At 65.0% G+C, this 20,118-nt stretch overlaps 1 protein-coding gene across 1 annotated transcript in view; it reads right to left on the bottom strand.

Moving 5' to 3' along the window:
- Positions 1-2,119: 2,119 nt before the first annotated feature.
- Positions 2,120-20,118, bottom strand: part of PRDM16 (PR/SET domain 16) — a 162,511-nt gene continuing 144,512 nt past the window's right edge. The window contains exons 6-17 of the mRNA XM_040987588.1: positions 17,380-17,593; positions 16,240-16,387; positions 15,983-16,136; positions 11,674-13,096; positions 10,397-10,481; positions 8,704-8,873; positions 8,281-8,358; positions 6,667-6,836; positions 6,292-6,466; positions 3,639-3,878; positions 3,023-3,197; positions 2,120-2,254 (exon numbers count right to left, since the gene is read on the bottom strand). Of these exons, the coding sequence (XP_040843522.1) occupies positions 2,120-2,254; positions 3,023-3,197; positions 3,639-3,878; positions 6,292-6,466; positions 6,667-6,836; positions 8,281-8,358; positions 8,704-8,873; positions 10,397-10,481; positions 11,674-13,096; positions 15,983-16,136; positions 16,240-16,387; positions 17,380-17,593 (3,167 nt within the window). The remainder of the gene's footprint in view (positions 2,255-3,022; positions 3,198-3,638; positions 3,879-6,291; positions 6,467-6,666; positions 6,837-8,280; positions 8,359-8,703; positions 8,874-10,396; positions 10,482-11,673; positions 13,097-15,982; positions 16,137-16,239; positions 16,388-17,379; positions 17,594-20,118) is intronic.

Raw genomic sequence — 20,118 nt, 5'->3', positions numbered from 1 at the left:
TGAGTGACGTGGCTCAGGGGCTCAGGGCACACGTGTGTTGGGCTGTGGGGAAGGCAGGAGAGGGGAGGGAAGAGAGAGGCCACAGCCTGGGGGTGGCGGGCGGCCCTGGCCCCTGTCTGCACTGCTGGTCCAGGGAGCCGCTGGGCGAGGCCGGAGGGGCCGAAGTCACAGCACACAAAGACGCACACACCTCAGTCTTTCGCAGAAGAAATCATATAATTTGGTTTACAGAAGTGGGGCGTCTGCATCGGGGGCCGAGCTCTTATAGGGGTCCCACCTAGGCCAAGGGGCGCCAGCCCATGCCGGGGCGCCCAGTGGGTGTGGCCGGGGGAGCGTTTGTGGCTGCCTGGGTCCAGGCGGGGAGTGGTACCAGGGTCTCCGTGGTACCAGGGTCTCCGTGCTGCCCTTCGGTGGACTGGGCGAGGGCTGGACCCCTAGCCCTGGCTTTGCCACGCCTGCAGGGAGTGTCCAGCCCCACTGCAGCGCCCACTGTCTTTGGCCCGGAGCGGCCGGAACATGCGTGGCTGGCGCCCTGGGGCCGAATGCCGAGGAGGTCCCCTTGGCGGGACAGACCCACGCTGACACGGCCGCACAGTCGTCCGTGTTCTTGCTGTTTTTTTTTTTTTAAAGGGTGATTTTTCTTCTTGTTGGGATGCCATGGTGCCTTTTTTTCCTTCCAAACGACAAAAGAAATAAATAGAACACTCGCCTTCGATGCAAACGCATCTGAAACTCAAGAGTAACGAGACTTGATTGTCTGGGGCGGGCGGCCGTTCCGCGGGGCAGGGCGCTGGTCGCACAGCACGCCCCCGGCCCACGGCTTGGTCCCTCACTAGACACTTATATTAACATTACTTCTCCACAATAAGAATGTCTAATGCCAGCAACAACAACAACAACAAAAAATACTGTTAAGGAAGAAATAAAATAAGAAAAGAAATGATTAGAAAAAAAATTACAAGTTATATACAGATTAAGGGAGATTCCATCCGGAAAAATTCTATTTGGAAATTGGTTCCATGGGGATAATTTACAGTCCCAACGGGCGGAGCTGGTGGTGGCGTCCACGGTGTGGGGAGGTCGGAATGGGGGCGCTCTGCCCTCCGTGGCCATGCCTTCTGTCCGTTGCTATGGCCAGGAGCCTGCCGGGGCGACGCAGCCGACGTGGAGCCTTGGGCACAGGGCGCGCTGGCGTCCCCAGGTGGGCGCAGAGGGCATGGGAGGGTCTGAGCTGCTGGCGGTGGGCGCTGGAGGAGGGGCAGGGTGGCCACCGGCCCAGAGCAGTCCAACAGGTCTGGCCTTCGGGCTGTGGCCGGGGGCCCCTGTGTGTGCTGGCTGGCACTGGGGCCCACGGAGTCCCCTACAGCTGCAGTTTCTGTCACACAGTCTCACAGCTTCCCAGTCCTGGCCTCAGGCGGGCCCACAGCCCGGGCCTGGCGTCTGGGACGCCTCGATACAGTCTGTACCCCGCGTTTGGCCTCGGGGTGCCAGGATCAACGTGGCTTGTACAAACAGGATCAGAGCTAGAAAACGCCCCATTATCTACAGTATAAACAGCACACCCGTGCCTGAGCTGGCGCCCAGGCCGACCGGGGCCGGTGAGCCGGGCCATCAAAGCAATGCAAAATTACTCTTAAAAAACAATTTGCAAGTCGGTTTTCTTTTTTGATTTTTTTTTTTAAAAAATACTGTCTATTTTTAAAACCCACATGCTTAAATAGACTCTGTAGTCAGTACGATTACCAAAAGCGCCCTTCTCGTCATTCTGGTTATAAAAATCGGCTGTGCCATCTCTCTCCGGAGCTGTCCCTTCGGCGATGCGCCCCGCCCCAGGGGGCCTCCAGCTCAGTCCCTGCTCAGGAGCGAGGCTGCTGCCCGTGCCAGGGCCGGGGCTGGGTGGCGGCTCCCAGGGTGGCTTCTAAGGGTGAGGGTGTTGCCCCTCCTGGCCCTGGCTCCAGGGCCTGTGGCCTGGGCTTCAGTCTTGGGAAAGTTGCACGTGGACCACATGGGCAGGGGACGGCTGCTGGGGCACGGGCGGGAGCCGGCGACAAGGGGGCTTCTCCCCGGCCTCTGCTCTCTTCATCCTGCACAGCTGGACCGCAGCCCGGGCCTGGGCCCATCAGAGGTGGTTGACGGGGTGGAAGGTGCCGGGCTCCGAGGCCGCTCCCGTCACGTTCAGCCAGGCGCCCAGCGAGCCCTGGGAGGGCGTGTGGAGTGCAGTGTCCTCGGAGAGGGACAGCATCATTGCGTACGCCTGGAAGCAGCAGAAGGCTGTGAGGGGGAGCAGGCCTGGCTCAGCCTCGCCCCCGCCCCGGACGGAGAGCCAAGCACAGGACGGACCGGTGGGCAAGCTGGGACCGAGACGGGTGGCCCTCATCCAGACCCCACATTCTGGCTGGGCGTCTCGGGTGCACGCGGGCTTTCCCTGCAGTCACTCCCCGTTCCGCACCCACCCCTGCACCATCCTGTCTGCTGGGTGATTGGCACAAGTGGTGCACAGATGGGCGTGTGTCCTGGGGGTTATGCCAGGGCCCCCTGTTCCCTGTGGGAAGGTGCAGGCAGAAGGCGGGAGGGGGAGGTGAGGCGAGGTGGTGTACTTTCTGGCCTGGACGCCACCCAGAGCGCAGTGTGCAGGGCGAGGGCGGGCTCCACACTCGGACAGAGTTAGTAAGAAGACACAGACAGACAGCAGACGGCTAGGCGGGGGCGGGGCTGCGTCCTAGGCCTGGGCTGCAGACAGCGAGATGCTAGGGTGGCCACCTGTCCTAGCACACGGAGGCCAGGGTGGCCCGGCCTCTCGCCTTCGCTGGCCGTGGCTGGGGGCCCCAGCTGAGAAGCAGCATCCCAGATGTGAGGGGGTGGTGGGCGGCTGGGCTCTGCCTGGGGGAGGGGGAGGGACCCGGCCACGCGGCCATGGTATCCCCAGGGGCTCCTGTGGACCTTTCCTGCTCTGCTGGCACCCTCAGGCCTGGGGCGGGTCCCGAGCGCCCCCGGTGGAGGTGGGGCCCTGGCAGGTACCTACCTGGTTCTTAGCCTGCCTGTACAGGGTCTGCTTTAAAGCCTCAGAATCTAGGGTGGGATTAAGCACATCTTTAACTTCAAACGCTTCCTCTGCCGCTCTGCGGAGATCCAGCCCCTTGCCAAAGGTCGGCATTGGCTCCAAAGCTAACAGGCCGCCTTCCGGCTCCTCATCACACCTGCGCCAATGACCGGGAGAAGGGCCTGGGTGAGCCCCCGGCACTGCGCCACCGGCTCTGCGCCCACATGCACGCCACGCCGCCGCCACGCGTCACATGCACAAGAGACAGAGACACACGGACGCCTGGACGGGAGACCACACGGGGGGCACAGCGGACAGGGGCTCGCGGGGAGCGTGGAGGGGCACAGGCAACTGGCAGGGAGGAGAGCTGGGGTGGCAACACGGTGGAATGCTGGGCATGTCGCCTGGCGCTGAGGTCAGTGCGAGCAGCTGGGTAGCGGGGCTGATGGGTGGCAGCCCTGGCCCCACTCGGCCAGCTGAGCTTTGCTACGAGTTCCTGGCCTCTGCAGCCCCCTGGCTCAAGTGGGGCCACGGCAGAACCAGCTGCAGGGCCAGGGGACACTCCACAGTGCCACCCTCCCCACCCAATCCCACGCACCTCCGGGTGTGGTCGAAGCCCCCGGCCAAGGACGGTGGTGGCTCTTCCTCCTCCTCCTCCTCCTCGTAGACGCCCTGGGGCTCAGGCACGGGGGACACCACGTCTTCCTGCGACTTTCCCGCCAGGCTGTCCTCATCTTCTTCCTCTAGCTCCTCCTCCTCCTCCTCCTCCACCTCCTCCGGCTTCTCGCTGGCTAAGCCTGGGCACTGGGGACTCCCGTCCAGGTCCTCGACCTCAGGCCTGCGGTGACAGTGAGTGCTTAGCTGTAGCCAGGGGACCCCTCCACGTCCGGAGCCCCAGGGCTGGCAACCTGGCACCGTCAGCTCTCCCCGGCCTCTGACACCTGGAGCGGGGTCCCCATCCGTTCCCTTGCCCGGCCTAGCAGGGGCTGTGGGGAAGGCCTCAGGAGACGAGGGGCTGCCAACCATGCCAGGGCACAGGCACCCCAGGCAGTCACCGCAAGGAAGGGGTAGGGAGGTCCTGTGTGGGTGCTGGTGCTGGGTACTGCGCAAGGGGCACCAGGAAGGGCTCAGCACACGAGGCCTTGGTCACCACATCAGGGCTGCCAGCCTGTCCTGTCCCGGCTGGGCCCACTGGATGGCCCCCAGGGTCTCAGGGAGACTTGGGGCTGCTGGCAGTGGGTGAGCAGGTGCCTTCAAGGGACACACAGAGGAGGCTGGGCTGGGCTCATACCCGCTGCGGGTCCTGCCCGCCTCCACGTGTACACGGGAGCGACACGGGTGACTACAGCACCTGCTGGCCTCCCAGGCGGGCGGGCCCTGATGTGCCGCACCCTTTGCCCTGTCCCCCAGCGACAGGGGACAGGTCCTCCTGACCTGTGTCCTCCTGGCCACGCCGAGCAGGTGCACAGCTACACATCCTGGCACCCCTCACCCTTCCCTCCTGTGCTGTCCCCTGGGACCCGCGCAGCTGGGGGCTCAGGGTGGATGGAGGCCCAGGCGAGTCCTCCCTGGCCTGAGGCCTGCTCGGTGTCTGTGGCCCTGGCCACGCTCTGTCATGTGTCTCTCTGAATTTCCCAGGGATTCTGCTGGGGGTCAGGAGCCACCCCCTTCTCCTCAGAACACATGCTGGCACCGGGCAAGCTGAGCCGGGTGTCCTGGTCCTGCCTGTCTCACCAGGGCACCCCTGTGCTGGAGGATCTCGGCCACTTGGGCCGGGGGGCTTGCTGCCTGGTGCAGCCCGTACACCTCACAAGGACGCTGCGGACAGCCCCTTGTCTGCCTTGCACCCGGCAGGGGTGTGGCTCCCACTGTGGGCTGGAGCGAGTGTTCAGCCCCGTGCACAGGCAGGGTCCAGGGGTCACTCCCTGTGGCCACTGCCAGCTCAGTACCTGCTGCCTTCCCACAGACTGTGCCCTGAGGGGAGGAATGTGCCAAGCCAGGACGTGGGGCCTCCCAGCTTGGCCCAGGAGTGGTGACTGCTGCCATGCTTGTGTGTGTACTCGTGTGTCAGGCAGGTGGACACGTATGTGTGCAAGCCCAGCTGAACCCTCGGGGTCCCGCCTCGCTCCAGCCCCCAGCGGTGGTGACTCTGAATTCTGCCGTGTTAATGCGCAACCAGCACCTGTGTGGCCACAGCTACGCGTGCAGGGACTGCGCTCTCGTGTGCATGCACACACACGCCTCTGTGCTGCTAAGTGTGCGCCTGTGCGTGTGTGTGGCTTGCAGTGTGGGGCACGGGTGTGTGCATCCGTGTGCGTGGGGCACGGCTGTGCATCCGTGTGCATGGGGCACGGGTGTGTGCATCCGTGTGCGTGGGGCACGGCTGTGCATCCGTGTGCGTGGGGCACGGGTGTGTGCATCGTGTGCGTGGGGCATGGGTGTGTGTTTCGGTGTGCGTGGGGCATGGCAGTGTGCATCCGTGTGTGTGGGGCACGGGTGTGTGCATCCGTGTGCGTGGGGCATGGGTGTGTGTTTCGGTGTGCGTGGGGCATGGCAGTGTGCATCCGTGTGTGTGGGGCATGGCTGTGCATCCGTGTGTGTGGGGCACGGGTGTGTGCATCCGTGTGTGTGGGGCACGGCTGTGATCCGTGTGCGTGGGGCACAGCTGTGCATCCGTGTGCGTGGGGCACAGCTGTGCATCCGTGTGCGTGGGGCATGGCAGTGTGCATTCGTGTGCGTGGGGCACGGCTGTGCACGGCTGGCCCGTCGTCAGTGTCCGTACGTCTCTGAGCCTGTGTGTTGGGGCACTAGCTGTGCTCCTGTGGGCGAATACTGAAATCTACACGTTTATGTGTGTCGGCAGGCACACGAGTGCTTGCTCTGTGTCTGTATGTGGCATGTGTGTGTCTCTGAGTCTGTGCAGTCTCTGTGTTCATGTGTTGGTTTACACGTCACATCATACGTGTGTCATGTATGTGTGTACATGGTAGCATGCATTCCACAGCTCTCTGTGTCTGTATCATGCATGTTCGGGTGTGTTCATGTATGTTTTGTGCCTGCAGTTCTGTGTGTGGGTAGGGGCCGCGTTCCCAGGTGGACACCATCAGCACCTCCGAGCAGAGGACTCTGTCTCCAGCCCAGTGCCCTCCGCTGGCCTGTGCTGGCCCTGCACACACCTGGCCTTGCCTCACAGTTCCCTGGCTTCTCAGGTGGGGAAACTGAGGCAGGCGGGGCCGCCCCAGGGCCCTTACCGCTGCTCTGTCCGCGCAGACGCCTGGCTCAGCTCGCTGTTGGCGATGAAGTTCCTGATTTCGGAGAAGTACGAGTCCTCCTTCTCGTCCAGCAGGGCGTGGTTGTCTGACTCGGAGGTGGGGGAGGAGGCGCTGGTGCCCAGGTGGTTTGTGAGTGCCCCCGAGTGCTGGCTCACTGCGGACGGGGGTGAGGCATCAGGGGGTGTCCGGAGCCGAGGGCGCCGACCAGGGGCCGGGCCTCAGGAGGCCAGAGCTCTCTTCGGGGATACTCACAGCTTCCCCTACTGCCAGCGCACGGACCCCTCTCGGCCTATGCCCGGGGGTGTGCCCACGGCCCGGGCCGCCCCCTCCCCGCCCTCCTGGGGGAGGCCCCACCTGGCACACTCTCGTGTTCGTGTTTCTTGAGGTGCCGGTCCAGGTTGGTCTGCTGCCCGAAGCAGCGGTTGCACAGGTGGCACTTGAAGGGCTTCTCCTTGTTGTGGATGTTGCGCACGTGCCGCTGCAGGTTGGACGAGATGCTGAAGGAGCGGTCACAGTACTTACACCTGCAAGGCACAGGTGCTCAGCGCGGGCGCAGGCGGGCCTCGCTGCAGCCTGCAGTGCCCACGGTGGCCTCCAGAGGGCAGCCGTGCACTGTGGCAGGAGCCCAGGCGGCTGGCACTGGTCCCCCGACACACGTCACTCCAGGGCACTGCAGAGCCTGCCCGTGAACACCCCCAGCTGCCTCAGTTCAGCGGAGGCTCCTCACTCAGCCACCTGCACAGCAGCCTGGTCCGGCAGGTGTCTGAATTCAACAACGTGGTGGAGGGGAGGCTGCCGTGGGACCCCCTCAGACAGCCGCCTTCCCTGTGGCCAGGGGCTGGGGACACCGAGTGGAAAGCAGGTCCAGCTAGGGACGAGCACAGAGCCAGGCTGCAGGCTCGGGGAGAGAGGTGTCCCCAGGCCTGCAGGGCCTCGGGAGTGGCCAGGGGAGGGTGGCTGGCACGGCCTCCTCCAGGCTGGAAACCCCTGGAGGTACCCAGCAGCCAGGGGCTCTGACACCAAGGCGCCCCTTCTCCCTGCCAGCCCCTGGGCCCAAACTGGTGGAAGTCAGATCTGCAGCAAAGACAGGGAGGCAGTTGCTGGCGCCCAAGTGGAAACCCAGCCGTGGCCGTCGACAAAATCGGTGGCAGTGAAGCCCTTCTCTAAATGCGGGCTGGCCCTCCGGGGGCCCTGGCTGAGCAGCGTGGGCCAGAAGCAGCTCTCCTTGCAAAGAAAACGCCCGTCCCTGGGACCCGGCCGAGTCAGTGCTGCTGGGGAGTACAGGGCAGGTAGCAGGTGTCGGGGAGGGCGTGAGCTGTCGCAGCTCCTACTGATGGCCCGAGGAGGCATGGCAGTGCCCACTGGGCCCTTAGGGCAGCCACTTCTTGGTGACCTTGGCGCAGGAGCCCCGCGCTCCCTGGGGCCTGGAGCTTGACCCTGTCTTACCACACGGCCACAACTGGCCCAGCTGCCAGGTCCCCACAACACACTGCTGAACCGGACCCTCCCCGGGCACAGACGGCCAGGTGGGCCCAGCCCTGCCCTGCTTGGAAAGCCCCTTGGATGGGGCTGGGATGTGGGGATGTGGGGGCTGTAACTGGGGGAGGGTGGGATGTGGCTGAGGGGGTTCTGAGCAGATACATCCTGCCTGCCACCTCTCAGCCCTGTTGCTCCGCATGCTTTGACTTGGGGATTTTACGGCTCGCTGGGCTTCAATGGCTGCCATGTCCCAGGGAGCCCCTGGGGTGCCCAGAGCTGGGCTGGCGTGGGGGCACTGGGTCCTGCGTTACAGCAGACACCCTAGGGACAGGTGGGTGGCTGCTTCCCAATCCTCTCGGGTGGAGGGGGTGGGCAGGAGGCTTCTGGAAGCTTCCAGAGTTCCCTGGAGGGGAGGTCCAGGCGACAAGGCCGCCCGCTGGCTGCGAGCCTGTGCGGGGCTGGGTGCCCGCCCGCAGTGCCGGCGCCTACCTGTACGGCTGCTCCCCGGTGTGCGTCCTCAGGTGTCTTGTGAGGTTCGCTGACCTGGGGAAGACCTTCCCGCAGTACCTGGAGGACGGTGGCAGGAGGCCAGGCTGACGTCAGCGGGCAGGCCCTGGAAAGGCCAGCCTCGGCCTCCAGTGCCCAAGGCCTCACACCGCATGGCCTGCTGCCCTGGGGCCCGGCTACAGAGCACAGCCTCCTTCCCCGGGATGGGCAGACCGACGGGCAGGTGGGCTGTGGAATCACTGGTGGCCCAGCCTAGGTGGCCACGCGTGCTGGGCTCATGCCAGTGGGGGTAGTGGGGGGCAGTGGGGGGCAGTGGGGGCATGGGGACAGTGGGGGGCAGGCGGTGGCTGGCCGCAGCCCCCCAGCAGGTGGAGAGCCGTACAAGGGCACTCATGGGGGCCTCACCTACACGTGTACCGCTCCTTGCCCTTCCGCAGGATGGGGTCCGACAACGTCGGGGGTGGTGACCGGAAGTTGAAGGGGTGGTGGGGGAGGGGCTGCAGGGCGCTGCCCGCCTCGGCTTTCATGGCCGCGAAGCTCTCCAGCTTCTCCGTCATGGTTTCGATGGCTGACATCTGGCGGGAGTGAAGGCGGAGGTGGGGGCTCTGCAGCTGTCTTGGGCGGGACCACCCACAGGCGCCGGGGTCAGCGGGGTGTCCCTGCCTGCCCAGGGTTCCTGCGGTCCACACCGCCCAGTGACTTATTTATGACACCTCAACGCCCCATCTTGACCCTGGCCAGAAACGGCCAGCTGGCTTGCAACCCCAGGCAGCACACCTGGTCGGCCAGTGTGGGTTAAACCCAACTCCACCTTTTGTTTTTATTGTTGCTGCAGGGACCCTGGAGCCACTGCTCCCTGGTGGCAGCACCCTGGAATTGCAGGCAAGGCCGTGGGCTCTTGGGTCAACCAAGGCTTGGCAGGGGAGGGGAAGGGACACTGCCCAGGCTTCGGGCACTCCACCCTCGTTCCCTTCGTAACCAGGAGCCCATGGGGTGGTAGGTTTCCCCAGGACAGCAAACTCCTGGGCCTCCTGGGGGGAGGGGCCCGGGCATGCAGAGGGGGCAGGGGCTGGGCCCATTTCCCATGGTCTCTGCCCCTGGAATAGGGCACCTCAGCCCCAGCTGCCCATGGGTGGACAAAGCCTCGGCCCCGGGCACCACCGCCCACCCCGGGATCTGCCAGCTACCGTGAGCTGAGCAGTGTTTGAGGGCAGCCAGCGAGTTACACTAATAAAACAAGTGGCAAAGACCCCTGGGAATGAGTTGGTGAGTGGAACGCGGTGCCAGCCTCCGACCCTTGCCAGGATGCCTGCGGTTCCCACCATCCCTGCTAACCTTGGCACTGTCCAGCCCTTCCCTGGCCAGGCTCTGCACACTGAGGCGGCGACCTATGTCATCAAGTCTGGGAGCAAACACCTCAAGATCCCTGGGGCCTCTAGAGCTGCACCCCGAGGCCCTTGCTGAGTCCTGCGCTTTGTGGAGGCCACAAGGGGCCAGCACCTTGGGCTGAGGGCGCCTGACCCGGGGCCACTCGCTGCTCATCGCTCCTGCTGCCCTTCCTCCTGGCTCCTGGCCCAAGGGACGGGCAGTGGGGGTGGTGGGCGGCAAGACAATGGGCAGTGGTCCCCCGCGGGCCTCTCTTGCTCAGCCTGGGTGCGTCCCCACATCTGGGCTGGCCACAGTCTATCAGATATTCTCGGCTGAGCTCCCAGCACAAACACAAATGCAGGATGCGCCTGCAGGCCTGGCTGCCCCCTCGAGCCGGGCGCAGAGAAAATGGGGGGAAGTTGTTAGCCGAGCCCGGCGGCCCGGGACACAATGGGGGCACTAAGTTTAGCTGTGAACTCAGCTGGGACACAGGTTCCACAGGCGGGAAACTCCAAGACTGAAAACAATGCCCTGACTGGGCAGTGCCAGGACCCTCCCGGGCTGGGGACAGCCACATGCAGCTCCGAGGAGGGGCTGGGCCCTGCCCCTCCTCCTCGGCCCCCAGCATGGCATCATGGGGGACCCAGCCTGCTGGCTGCTCCTGCTCTGGATGCCACGCCGTGCCCGGGGCCTCGCCGTGCTCGGGGCCTCGCCGTGCTCGGGGCCTTACCTGGGGGTGGAAGAGCAGTGGTGATGGTCGCAGGTACTTCTCCTTCAGGACGCCCACGGGGTCTGCTACCTTCCGCTTCTCCACCCTGCTGGACAGCACCACAGCGGGTTACGTACCCCAGAGCCGCAGCCCCCACAGTCCCCGGAGCCCGCTCTGTCCACTTCCCGACAGGCCCTGCACCTGGAGTCCCCTGAGCCCGCTCTGTCCACTTCCCGACAGGCCCTGCACCTGGAGTCCCCTGAGCCTGCTCTGCCTTCCTCCCGACAGGCCCTGTGCCAGGAGGTCCTTGTTGGCTGTGGGGACACCGGGTACCCGGACACCTGCTGGCCCTGCAGACTCGGTGGGATGCCCTCCCACCTCCAAATCCCGCCTCGTCCTGCCAGCTGCAACTTCTAGCTCCCAGCATACTGTGTATGCCTAACACCGGAGCCTGGCACCTCCCCAGGCTGCCCTGTGCCCACTGATTGGCCAGTGCCACGAACAGGTCCCCACTCCTGCATGCCAACTTCCTTGTCCTCACAGCCCTCAGCCCGGGCTGTCTGGGGTGATGGGAGTGCCTGCTTGGCTCTGACCTGGGGGCGTCCTCGGGGCCGCCCGCCACACTCAGGTTAGCAGAAGCCCAGAACTTCCTGCTCTGGAATCTTCCCCAGCGTCACGGAGAACCGCCGGCCCGAGGGCAAGCATCTCTTGGCAGGGATGGTGGCCCCACCCTCGCCTGTCCCTTCATGTCCCCCAGCCTCCCTGCTGGAGGTGACCGCCAGCCCCACCCCACATCCCGGCAGGGTGGGAGGTACCGCCTGGAGCAGCCCAGGTGAGGCCCGGCAGCGCCTGTGGAAGGGGCAGAGGACGCTCCCTCTGGGTGTCCAGGTTGCTCCCTGCAGGCATGGGGCACACACATGCACACCAGTCCCCTCTCCCACAGGCCCAGGCCCACTCAGACACATGCCTCCGCTCAAGGCCCCAGCTATCCCACATTCGAGGGGCGCTGAAGCCTGCACAGGAACTGGGCAGTGGTGTTCAGTCCTCCCCTCCCTGGATGGCAGACCTGGAAGTTGGACCCTGGGGGGCTGCGAGGGGAAGGAGGCCCTCAGGAAGCCTGGGACCCCGGGGAAGCTGGGCCAGGGGAGATGGGGCAGGAAGTAGGGGGCTGCCAGCCGTGGGCGGCAGTGCGAGGGACTGCAGATCCCACCGCAGCCTCCCAGTCGTGACCTTGGCTGGGCTGCAGCCGCAGAGGTGGAAGGAAGGAGGGGAGGCGGGTGAGGGCAGGCGTGTTATACCTGTAGATGGGGTCCATGAAGAAGGGCGAGGGCTTGGCGTAGTGCAGCGAGGGCTGCTGGGGCAGCTGCGCCGGGCACGCCTTGGGCAGCCCCTCACCGCCGGCTCCCGGCTTCCGCTCACCATACACGTGGTTCTTGCGCGGCTCCCGCGTGCCCCCGTTCTGGCTGGCGCGGGCGCGGCTGCCGATGCTCAGGTCCAGGGGCTGCTCCTCGCCGCAGGCGGGGGCCGAGGGCGCCTTGGGCGCGGCTAGGACGGGCTTGGCGTCTTTGGGTTTGGTGGTGAGGTCGAAGGGGCACTCGGTGCTGGGGCCGCCAGCCTTGAGGGCGTCCCGGGGCGCCTTGGCCTCGGCCTTGACCAGCAGGTTGTGGGCGAGGGCGCGGTCCGTGAAGGGATAGAGGGAGTGGGGGAAGCTGGGCAGCAGCTGGAAGGGGAAGACCGAGTGGTAAGGCAGCGCGCCCAGCTTCTTCTCGGGCATGCCCATCAGCCCGGGGCCGAAGTACTTCTCGGCGATGGACGCGATGGCCTTGATGGAGTCCCCGGCGGCGCCCGAGGCCGTCAGCAGCTGCTCGTCGGGCGGCGGGAAGAAGGAGTGTTGGGAGTAAAAGACGGGCACCTCGGGCACGCTGTTGGCCACGCCCGCGGGCGCTGGGCCACCCCCAAAGGCCGCTTTGCCCTCGGCGGGCTTGCCGCCACCCTTGCCCTTGTCGCGATCGCTGTCCAGGTCACTGTCCAGGTCCGAGCCGCTGCCCGTGGTGGTGTCCAGGTCGGTGCCCGTGGTGGTGTTGATGTCCTCGAAGTCACTGCCGTCCGACAGGTCGCTGCCCCTGGCCTTGAGCTTCTCCGCCAGCGCCTCCTCCAGGCGGCCTTCCAGCTTCTCCTCGGGCCCCGCGGACGCCGCTGTGGTGCCCTGGCTGCTGCTGCCAACTGCCGAGACCAGGGGCAGGGCCGGGTTCCCCAGGGGGCTGGGGAGCTTGGCGTCCTGGGTGTGGTTCAGTGGGCTCTTGAGCAGCGGCGTGGGAGGGAGCAGTGGCGGCCGGGGGTACAGCGATGGGGGGAAGATGCCAGGAAAGCCGGGCGTGAGAGCCGGGAAGGCGGGTGGCGCTGCGGAGAAGGGGAGGCTGCCGGGGTGCGGCCTGGATGGGAAGTACTCCCCAAAGCCCAGGCCGGCATGGTTGAGGTTGGGGGAGGCCTTAGCCTTGTCCATCACGGGGCCTGGGGTCAAGGGCAGGCCTGGGGCAAAGAGGCCGCCGGGGGTGTAATGGTTCTTGCCCTCGCAGAAGCGCCGGTGCTTGTTGAGGGAGGAGGTGGTGCTGAACATCTGGCCGCAGTCCTTGCACTTGATCTGCGTACGGCAGTCGGCATGCATGCGCTTGTGCCGGCACAGGTTGGAGAACTGCGTGTAGGACTTGTGGCAGACCTCGCCTGCAGCGTCGCGGGGGACAGGACAGACATGCCATGAGGTTACCAAGAGAGGGGGACGTGGGGACAGCGGGGGACCTGGGGACGGCGGGGGACCGGGGACGGCAGGGACCTGGGGACTGCGGGGGACCTGGGGACAGCGGGGGACGTGGGGACGGCAGGGGACCAGGGCTGGGGAGCAGCTGAATGCGGCTCTATGCTCCTGTCTGCGTGTGCAGCTATATGTGCGTGAACACACGTGTGTGAGCGGCCGTGTGTGTACACAGACAACACAGCCCCCGTGCACACGCATGCTTATGCTCACATATGAACCCTGAGGCCTGAGGGGGCAGGAACTGGACACGGGGAGGCTGCTGGCTGGTCAGGCCACACAGGGAAGGTCAGGGGCACAGGGCAGTGAGGTGTGCTCAGGGCCGCACGGGAAGGCCTGGGCATGGGGCAGTGTGCAGGGTGTGTGTGTGTCAGGGCTGCACGGGGAAGACCCGGGCATGGGGCAGTGTGCAGGATGTGTGTGTGTGTCAGGGCCGCACGGGGAAGGCCCGGGCATGGGGCAGTGTGTAGTGTGTGTGTGTGTGTGTATGTGTGTGTGTGTGTGTGTGTCAGGGCCGCACGGGGAAGGCCCGGGCATGGGGCAGTGTGTAGTGTGTGTGTGTGTGTGTGTGTGTGTGTCAGGGCCGCACGAGAAGGCCCGGGCATGGGGCAGTGTGCAGGGTGTGTGTGTGTGTGTATGTGTGTGTGTGTGTTAGGGCTGCATGGGGAAGGCCCAGGCATGGGGCAGTGTGCAGGGTGTGTGTGTGTGTGTGTCAAGGCTGCACGGGGAAGGCCCGGGCATGGGGCAGTGTGCAGGGTGTGTGTGTCAAGGCCACACGGGGAAGGCCTGGGCATGGGGCAGTGCGGTGGGGGGTGACCCAGGCCTGCAGGTCTGAGTGCACACTCACCTACGTGTGCACACCGTCCGATACCCCACAGGCCAATGCATTCAGTCACACTCACATCATCCCCGAGGACCCCAGCATCCGGCGGGCTTCAGGCCTCAACAAGCTCCCCCTCTCTCAGTGTGTCCTTTCCTTCCCCTCCTCGCTCTCCCCTACGCATCCTCTCAGACACACGTGGACCCCCACGCATGGACCCTCACACGTGGACCCACAGACGTGGACCCCCACACGTGGACCCCCCACACGTGGACCCCCCACACGTGGACCCTCACGCGTGGACCCCCACACGTGGACCCCCACACATGGACCCCCGCACCTCAGGGCACGTGTGAGCTCTCTGGGGGGAGACACCCCCTCAGTCAGTGTGGAGTGAGGTTTGGGAGCCCACACGAGCGTGCCCTAGCCAGGTGTCACAGAGCCAGTGGCCATGGGGTCTGCCCGTTGCTCTCAGACCTCCTGCCTGTGTGCCAGGGTCTGGTGGCTGCGCTGACTGCCCTCCACTCTCTGCCTGATCTGGCTCGGGGTTGAACCAGCCTCATGTGGGCTGGGGGACTGGCACAGCTCCAAGGGGCAGGTGGTGGGAGGCTGCAGGTGCCAGGCCTGGGTCGTGGGTTGGGGGCAACCAGTGTGGTGAGGGCTAGTCCTGGAACTGGGGTCACCATTGTGACCCTCGGGGACCTGACCAGCTGCAGAAGGCCATCCGACCTAACCCCGGGCGGCTTGTCCCAGGCGCGCCTTCCCCGTTGGGTCCCGAAGGGCAGATTCCGCCAGCAGGTGCACAGCTGGCTGTCCTAGCTCCTCCAGCATTGCCCGGAAGCTGCGTGGCGGCCTCCAGGCCTGGTGGAAGCTTGGGCCAGCTCAGAGGGCGCAGAGGGAGGGCGGTGCACAGCCCTGGCTGCTTCACTGGGGTGCGGGGCTTTGCGCTCCGGGGCTCCCAGCTCCAGGGAGTCCACAGTGAAACCCAAGGAGCTCAGAGGGCAAGGCCGCCGGGCCTGGGGTCAGGAGCTGGGCCCTGCAGCTCTGGGTTCTGCAACCTGGTCACAGCCAGCTTCCTTCTCGGGCCAAGGAGTAGCAAGGCCTGGCTACCATAAAGATGCCACATGCTGAAGCCTAGATGACTCAGCAGAATATACGCGGGAACTGGTGAGTCAGCAAATATAGGTGGGACATGTTGACTCAGCATCACGTGTGTTGGAAATGGTGATGCAGCATCAACCGTCGGGGAAGTGATAACTCAGCATAAAGTCTGTGTGGGCCTGGGACGGATGACTCAGAACACCACATACAGGAGGCAATCACTTCCTGCCCAAAATGGTGACTCGGCACAATGCTTACGGGAAGTCGTGACTCAGCAGAATGTCTCGGTTTCTGAACTTAATGGGAAGTGTGGCCAAGGTCCCTGGGACCCTGCTTCCTGCCCAGGATCATTTGCATGCTTGTGACATCACTGGCCAGGGTCCTAGTCCTGACCTCTGACCACACTTGTCAGCTCCTCTCACCCCATCAGGCCCTGGTGCCCCCAGCCCCTTAGTCAGTTCTGCAGACCCCCAGGGCTCCTCCTCTCTGTCTCTGTGGGACCCCCGGCCCCCTGCCATGCTGCTCCTAGCCTGGTGGAGCTCCAGGCCACGCTGCTGTCCCCGTTGTTTCCTGGGGCTGGTGCGTGAGCCCCCTGTGGGCCGTGACTGCTGTTTAGCAGCTGGTCCCAGTCCCTCGAGCAGCACTGGGCACAGGCAGAACTGCCACAAGCTGATGGGCAGCATGTGGCCCGCCCAGCCGGGGCTCCCTGCTCCTCCAGCGTGATGCTGGGTGGCCAGAACGGCCCTCTCTGCCACCTGCCGTGGGTCTCCAGCCAGGCAAGAGACACAAAGGGAGAGACACGGAGTGGAGGTGGGGGGCACACGAGGGCAGAGCCAGGAGGGGGCGTGTGCAAGGCAGGGCCAGCGGGGAGACTCACATATGAAGGGCTTGACCGTGCTGTGGATGTGTTTGTGCTGCTTGAGGCCTGAAGACGTGGCGAAGGTCTTGCCGCAGTCGGGGCAGGCGTGGGCCCGCGCTCCCACGTGCTGCGAGCGGATGTGCCGCTGTAGGTTGCTGGGGTCTGTGAACACCTGCGGGGAGACCGAGGCCATGGGCACGTGCCCGCCCCACGCCTGGAGCCTGGGTGTCGGGGAGAGCCCTCCCCGGCAGCGGCAGGTGCACACGGCTCAGTACCTTCACGCAGTTTTCACATTCGAAGCGCTTGCCGCTGTCGTGGGACATCTGGTGCCGGATGAGGTTGGACTTCCAGTTGAAGGCTTTGGGGCACTGGTCACACTTGTACTCTCGCTCCTCGGTGTGGACGATCATGTGCTGCTCCAGGCTGTGCCAGAACAGGAGGGTCACCGCAGGCCCGCTGCCCGTCTGGACCCTGGGCAGGTAGGAGGTCCCTGTCCCTGGCTTCCCCTTGAGGTCACGGGGATCCAGCGACTAAGCCGGGGCCTGAGAGAAAGGGGGTGAGGGGCTTCGTGCTGCCTGGAGACCCAGGGACCTTTGATGGGGAGGGGTCTCCTGTGAGACGCAACATGGCGTGGCAGCGGCTGCGGGAGGGGTTGCTGTGCTTGGCTGGGCCGGTGCCCCCGCCCCGCCGGGCCTCCCTGTCGGGGGACGCCCCGCTGTCCCCCGTCCCTGGGCTGACCGTTAATCTTCATGAGCGGAGCATTGCGTATCGCGGCCTGTTAACGACGGGCCCAGCCACCCGTTCCGACCGGAGACGCCCACTGCCGCTCCTTGGGCAAGTCTCTCCTGGGCCGCTAATTGAGATTTATGGGTTGATCTAACTGGCACTTGGTGGTGTGCAGCAGCGCCCCCGTGGGGCCTCTGTCGCGACTGGCTCCAACACTTCCTTCTGGGGCCTTGATTCCAGCCCCAGGAGCCGGGGGTTGGGAGTGCCAGTGAGTCCCCAACCACTGGGCGGCCTCACGGAGCCTGACTGCCCAGGGGTCCAAGGTGAAGCCGCCCAGAACAGCACTCCATGCCCAGGTCTGCCCTCAGGACCCAGAGCTTCACCTTTCCCGCGTGTGCACCTGCTTCCAGGATCTGAGGCACAGGGTGCCAGCCTGGTGTCCCCACAGCTGCCCAACCTACAGTGGTTACCACTACAAGTCTGGAGCTCAACCGCTGCGTGGGCCTGGGTGAGGAGGCCTGCTCTGGCTGCTGCATGCCTGCCCTCCTTTTCCTGCCCCACACCTGCCCAGCTGCAGAGGCAGGCGGCAGCAGCACACGCACGGGTGGGTGGAGGCACTGGGGGTGGGGGAACCAGGGTGCTGCGGGCTGCACAGCGGGGGACGGTGGGTGGGACGGGACCGCGCACACCTGTACTTGTCCGGGAACATCCGCTCGCAGTCCTTGCACTCGTGGGCCTGCCCGTCGCCGCCCCCGCCGCCAAGGCCTTGGGGCTGCAGCCCCTGGCCCAGGCCCTCGTCCAGTGCGGCCCCCACCACGCCGCACGCGTACTTCTGGTGGCGTCGCAGGTCCAGCTTGGACTGGAAGAGCTCATCGCACTCGTCACAGCGGAATGCAGGCTCCTCTACGGGAGACAGGGTGGGAGAGACTGAGACCCACGCTGCCCGCCGCCCCGGAGCGCTGCCCGCCGGCTGCCCTGCCCCGCGGAGACCCCAGGGCCCAAGCCGGGGCAGGCTGGGGGACCCAGACCTCGGCATCCGCGGAAACTCGGAGCCATACCGCGCCCCTCCCGCGTCCAAGGCGGCCACCCTGGGCCGGGGGAGGCGGGAAGCCAAGTCGAGTGCTTTGTTTATGAATTAGGAGACGAAAGACGACGGAGCGCCAGCACATATCATAAATTATTGTCATCAAGGTCAAACAAATTAAAGGGGGGGCAGCTATTATTAAGTTTACGAGGCAGCATCCTGACGACCGTGCCAAGGCCAACAATCGCTGTGTGCTGTAATCCCGGCAGCCAGCCCGGCCTCCCCGCCCCTCCTGCCTGCAGCCGGAGCCTGGGGCCCAGCGGGTGAGCTGCTGCGTGTGTGGGTGTGTGCGGGACTGCACGCCGGTCCGCAGCGTAACTGATGCCCGTGTGCTGCTGCGTCCACAGGCACACGTTCCGTGTACCCGCATGTTACATGGGCACGTTTTCTCTGCATGCTTACGCAACACATGCGATTAGAGCATGTCTCCGGAATGTGATGTAGTGTGCCCACATGTTCACACGCACATGTCATCATGTGTACTATACGAACACGCGAGCGAACATGTTACGGGGTCTACGTGTGTGTGCTTGCATGTGTTCATGCATGATTACACATGCGCGCACATGTTGTGTGTGTGAAGGCGAAGAGCTGGCCCAGTGCCCAGCACCGCACGCAGCGTCACACACTGGGGCTGCACTTGGCTGGAGGTGAGGGCTGGGGCAGATGGAAGACGGGGTCCCCTCCTGGCTCCCTGCAGGTGTGGCTGTGGGTCTCCGGGCCCTAAGGAGAGGCTGAGCTGCTCGGCAGCCTGGCATGATAAGAGCTCTGGGGAGAACCGGAAGGTTCCTTGAGTCTGAAGGCCCAGGTGCCAGCCACCCCGTCTGTTACGGGAGCCCGGCTGAGGTGAAGGGCTGATCCAGCTGAAGCCCCATGCGGTGACTGCGGCCTCGGTGGCCTCATGGTCACCAGGCCCTGGCATCCTGGCTTTGGCCCCTGGCCTGAAAAGCACTTGTTGGGGGGACATGTCTGGCTGCACCTGCTCTGTGCACCCGGAGGGGGCGCCCCCAGGTGGAAGACCCAGAAAACTGCCTGGGTAAGGTTGGCTGGGCCGGGGCAGGTCTGGGGCCAAGGGGGCGGGGTGGGGCAGGTCAAGGAAGTGGCAGGTGACTGAGTTCCCGGGAGCCCCCCAAGGGCCCCCTGGGGGAAGTAGCAGCCATGGGGGTGCTGAATCGGGCCCTCCCTCCTGTAGTGTCTTGTCAATTCAGCCCGATTTTTGTTTTCTCCACCCAAGAACAATCACAGAAACTGAACTTGCAACAGAGCCTGGACACTGGCCCCGCCCACAGCACATGCACCCAGGACCTGGACACTGGCCCCGCCCACAGCAGTGCACCCAGGACCTGGACACTGGCCCCGCCCACAGCACGTGCTCCGGTGCCAATCCAGGACCTGGACACTGGCCCCGCCCACAGCAGTGCACCCAGGACCTGGACACTGGCCCCGCCCACAGCACGTGCTCCGGCGCCAATCCAGGACCTGGGCTTACATGGATGCCCACCCACTCTCCCACCTGACCCCTCTGAGCCTTAGCCCCCCACTGGGGGAGGGGTGAGCACGCGGAGGTCGTGGCTGGCCAGGGGACGCCCCGTGCCGAGGACGGCTCTCATGGCGCGTCCCTGCTTGCCCCATCGCTGCCCCCTGCGTCCTCCCTGTCTTTTCTGGGGATGGGAAGGGCAGCAGGCATGCTATCTTGCTCAAAAGAAAAGCATATTTGAATGGAAATGGGTTTCTTCATTTTCACCCCAAGAGCAAGAAGTTCTCCTGAACGGGACCTGTCTCGGCTGGAGTCGAACAGCCACCCAGAGCCTGGGGTGGCAGCGCCTGCCGGAGGCTGCTCTGTGCTGTGACTCAGCTGTCTACAAACGGGGACTCCCCTCTCACTGTGGGGCCCCAGCCGGGCAGCCAGCGGGCTCTGTGCCCTGGCCCCAAGCACACGAAGCAGCTGTCGGTGCTCTGGGGGGCAGAGCCCTGCTGGCTGCCCAGCTGGGGCCCCACAGTGAGAGGGGAGTCCCATCCCAGCGCAGCCCGGGTGGGATGTGTGAACCCCCAAGCTTGCCACGTGCCTCGTGTCCCAGAGGACCTGGTTGGCATCCACGGGCTTTGGGCCTATGGCACCGACGTGTCAATGTGCCAGCTCCCTGCCCCCCTTCCCCGCAGGCGGAGCCTGGCTGCACATAGATGAGGCTGCGATAAAAGATTTTTTTATGATAATTATCTTCGTGAGGAACATTTTTGCATTTTCTTTCTGTTTGATTCAGAGTTTAACTGAGCAGGGTGTGGGGGAGAGGGGGCTGGCGAGGAGGCAGCGAGGCAATCTTGACAAGAAAAGAGTGAAAAAGTC

This window comes from Ochotona curzoniae, unplaced genomic scaffold (assembly GCF_017591425.1).
Source record: "Ochotona curzoniae isolate NIBS_2020 unplaced genomic scaffold, NIBS_Ocur_1.0 contig_4792, whole genome shotgun sequence".
NCBI classification, from domain to species: domain Eukaryota; kingdom Metazoa; phylum Chordata; class Mammalia; order Lagomorpha; family Ochotonidae; genus Ochotona; species Ochotona curzoniae.
Note: the sequence above shows the minus strand (reverse complement) of the source record. Positions and strands in the feature narration are given on the sequence as shown.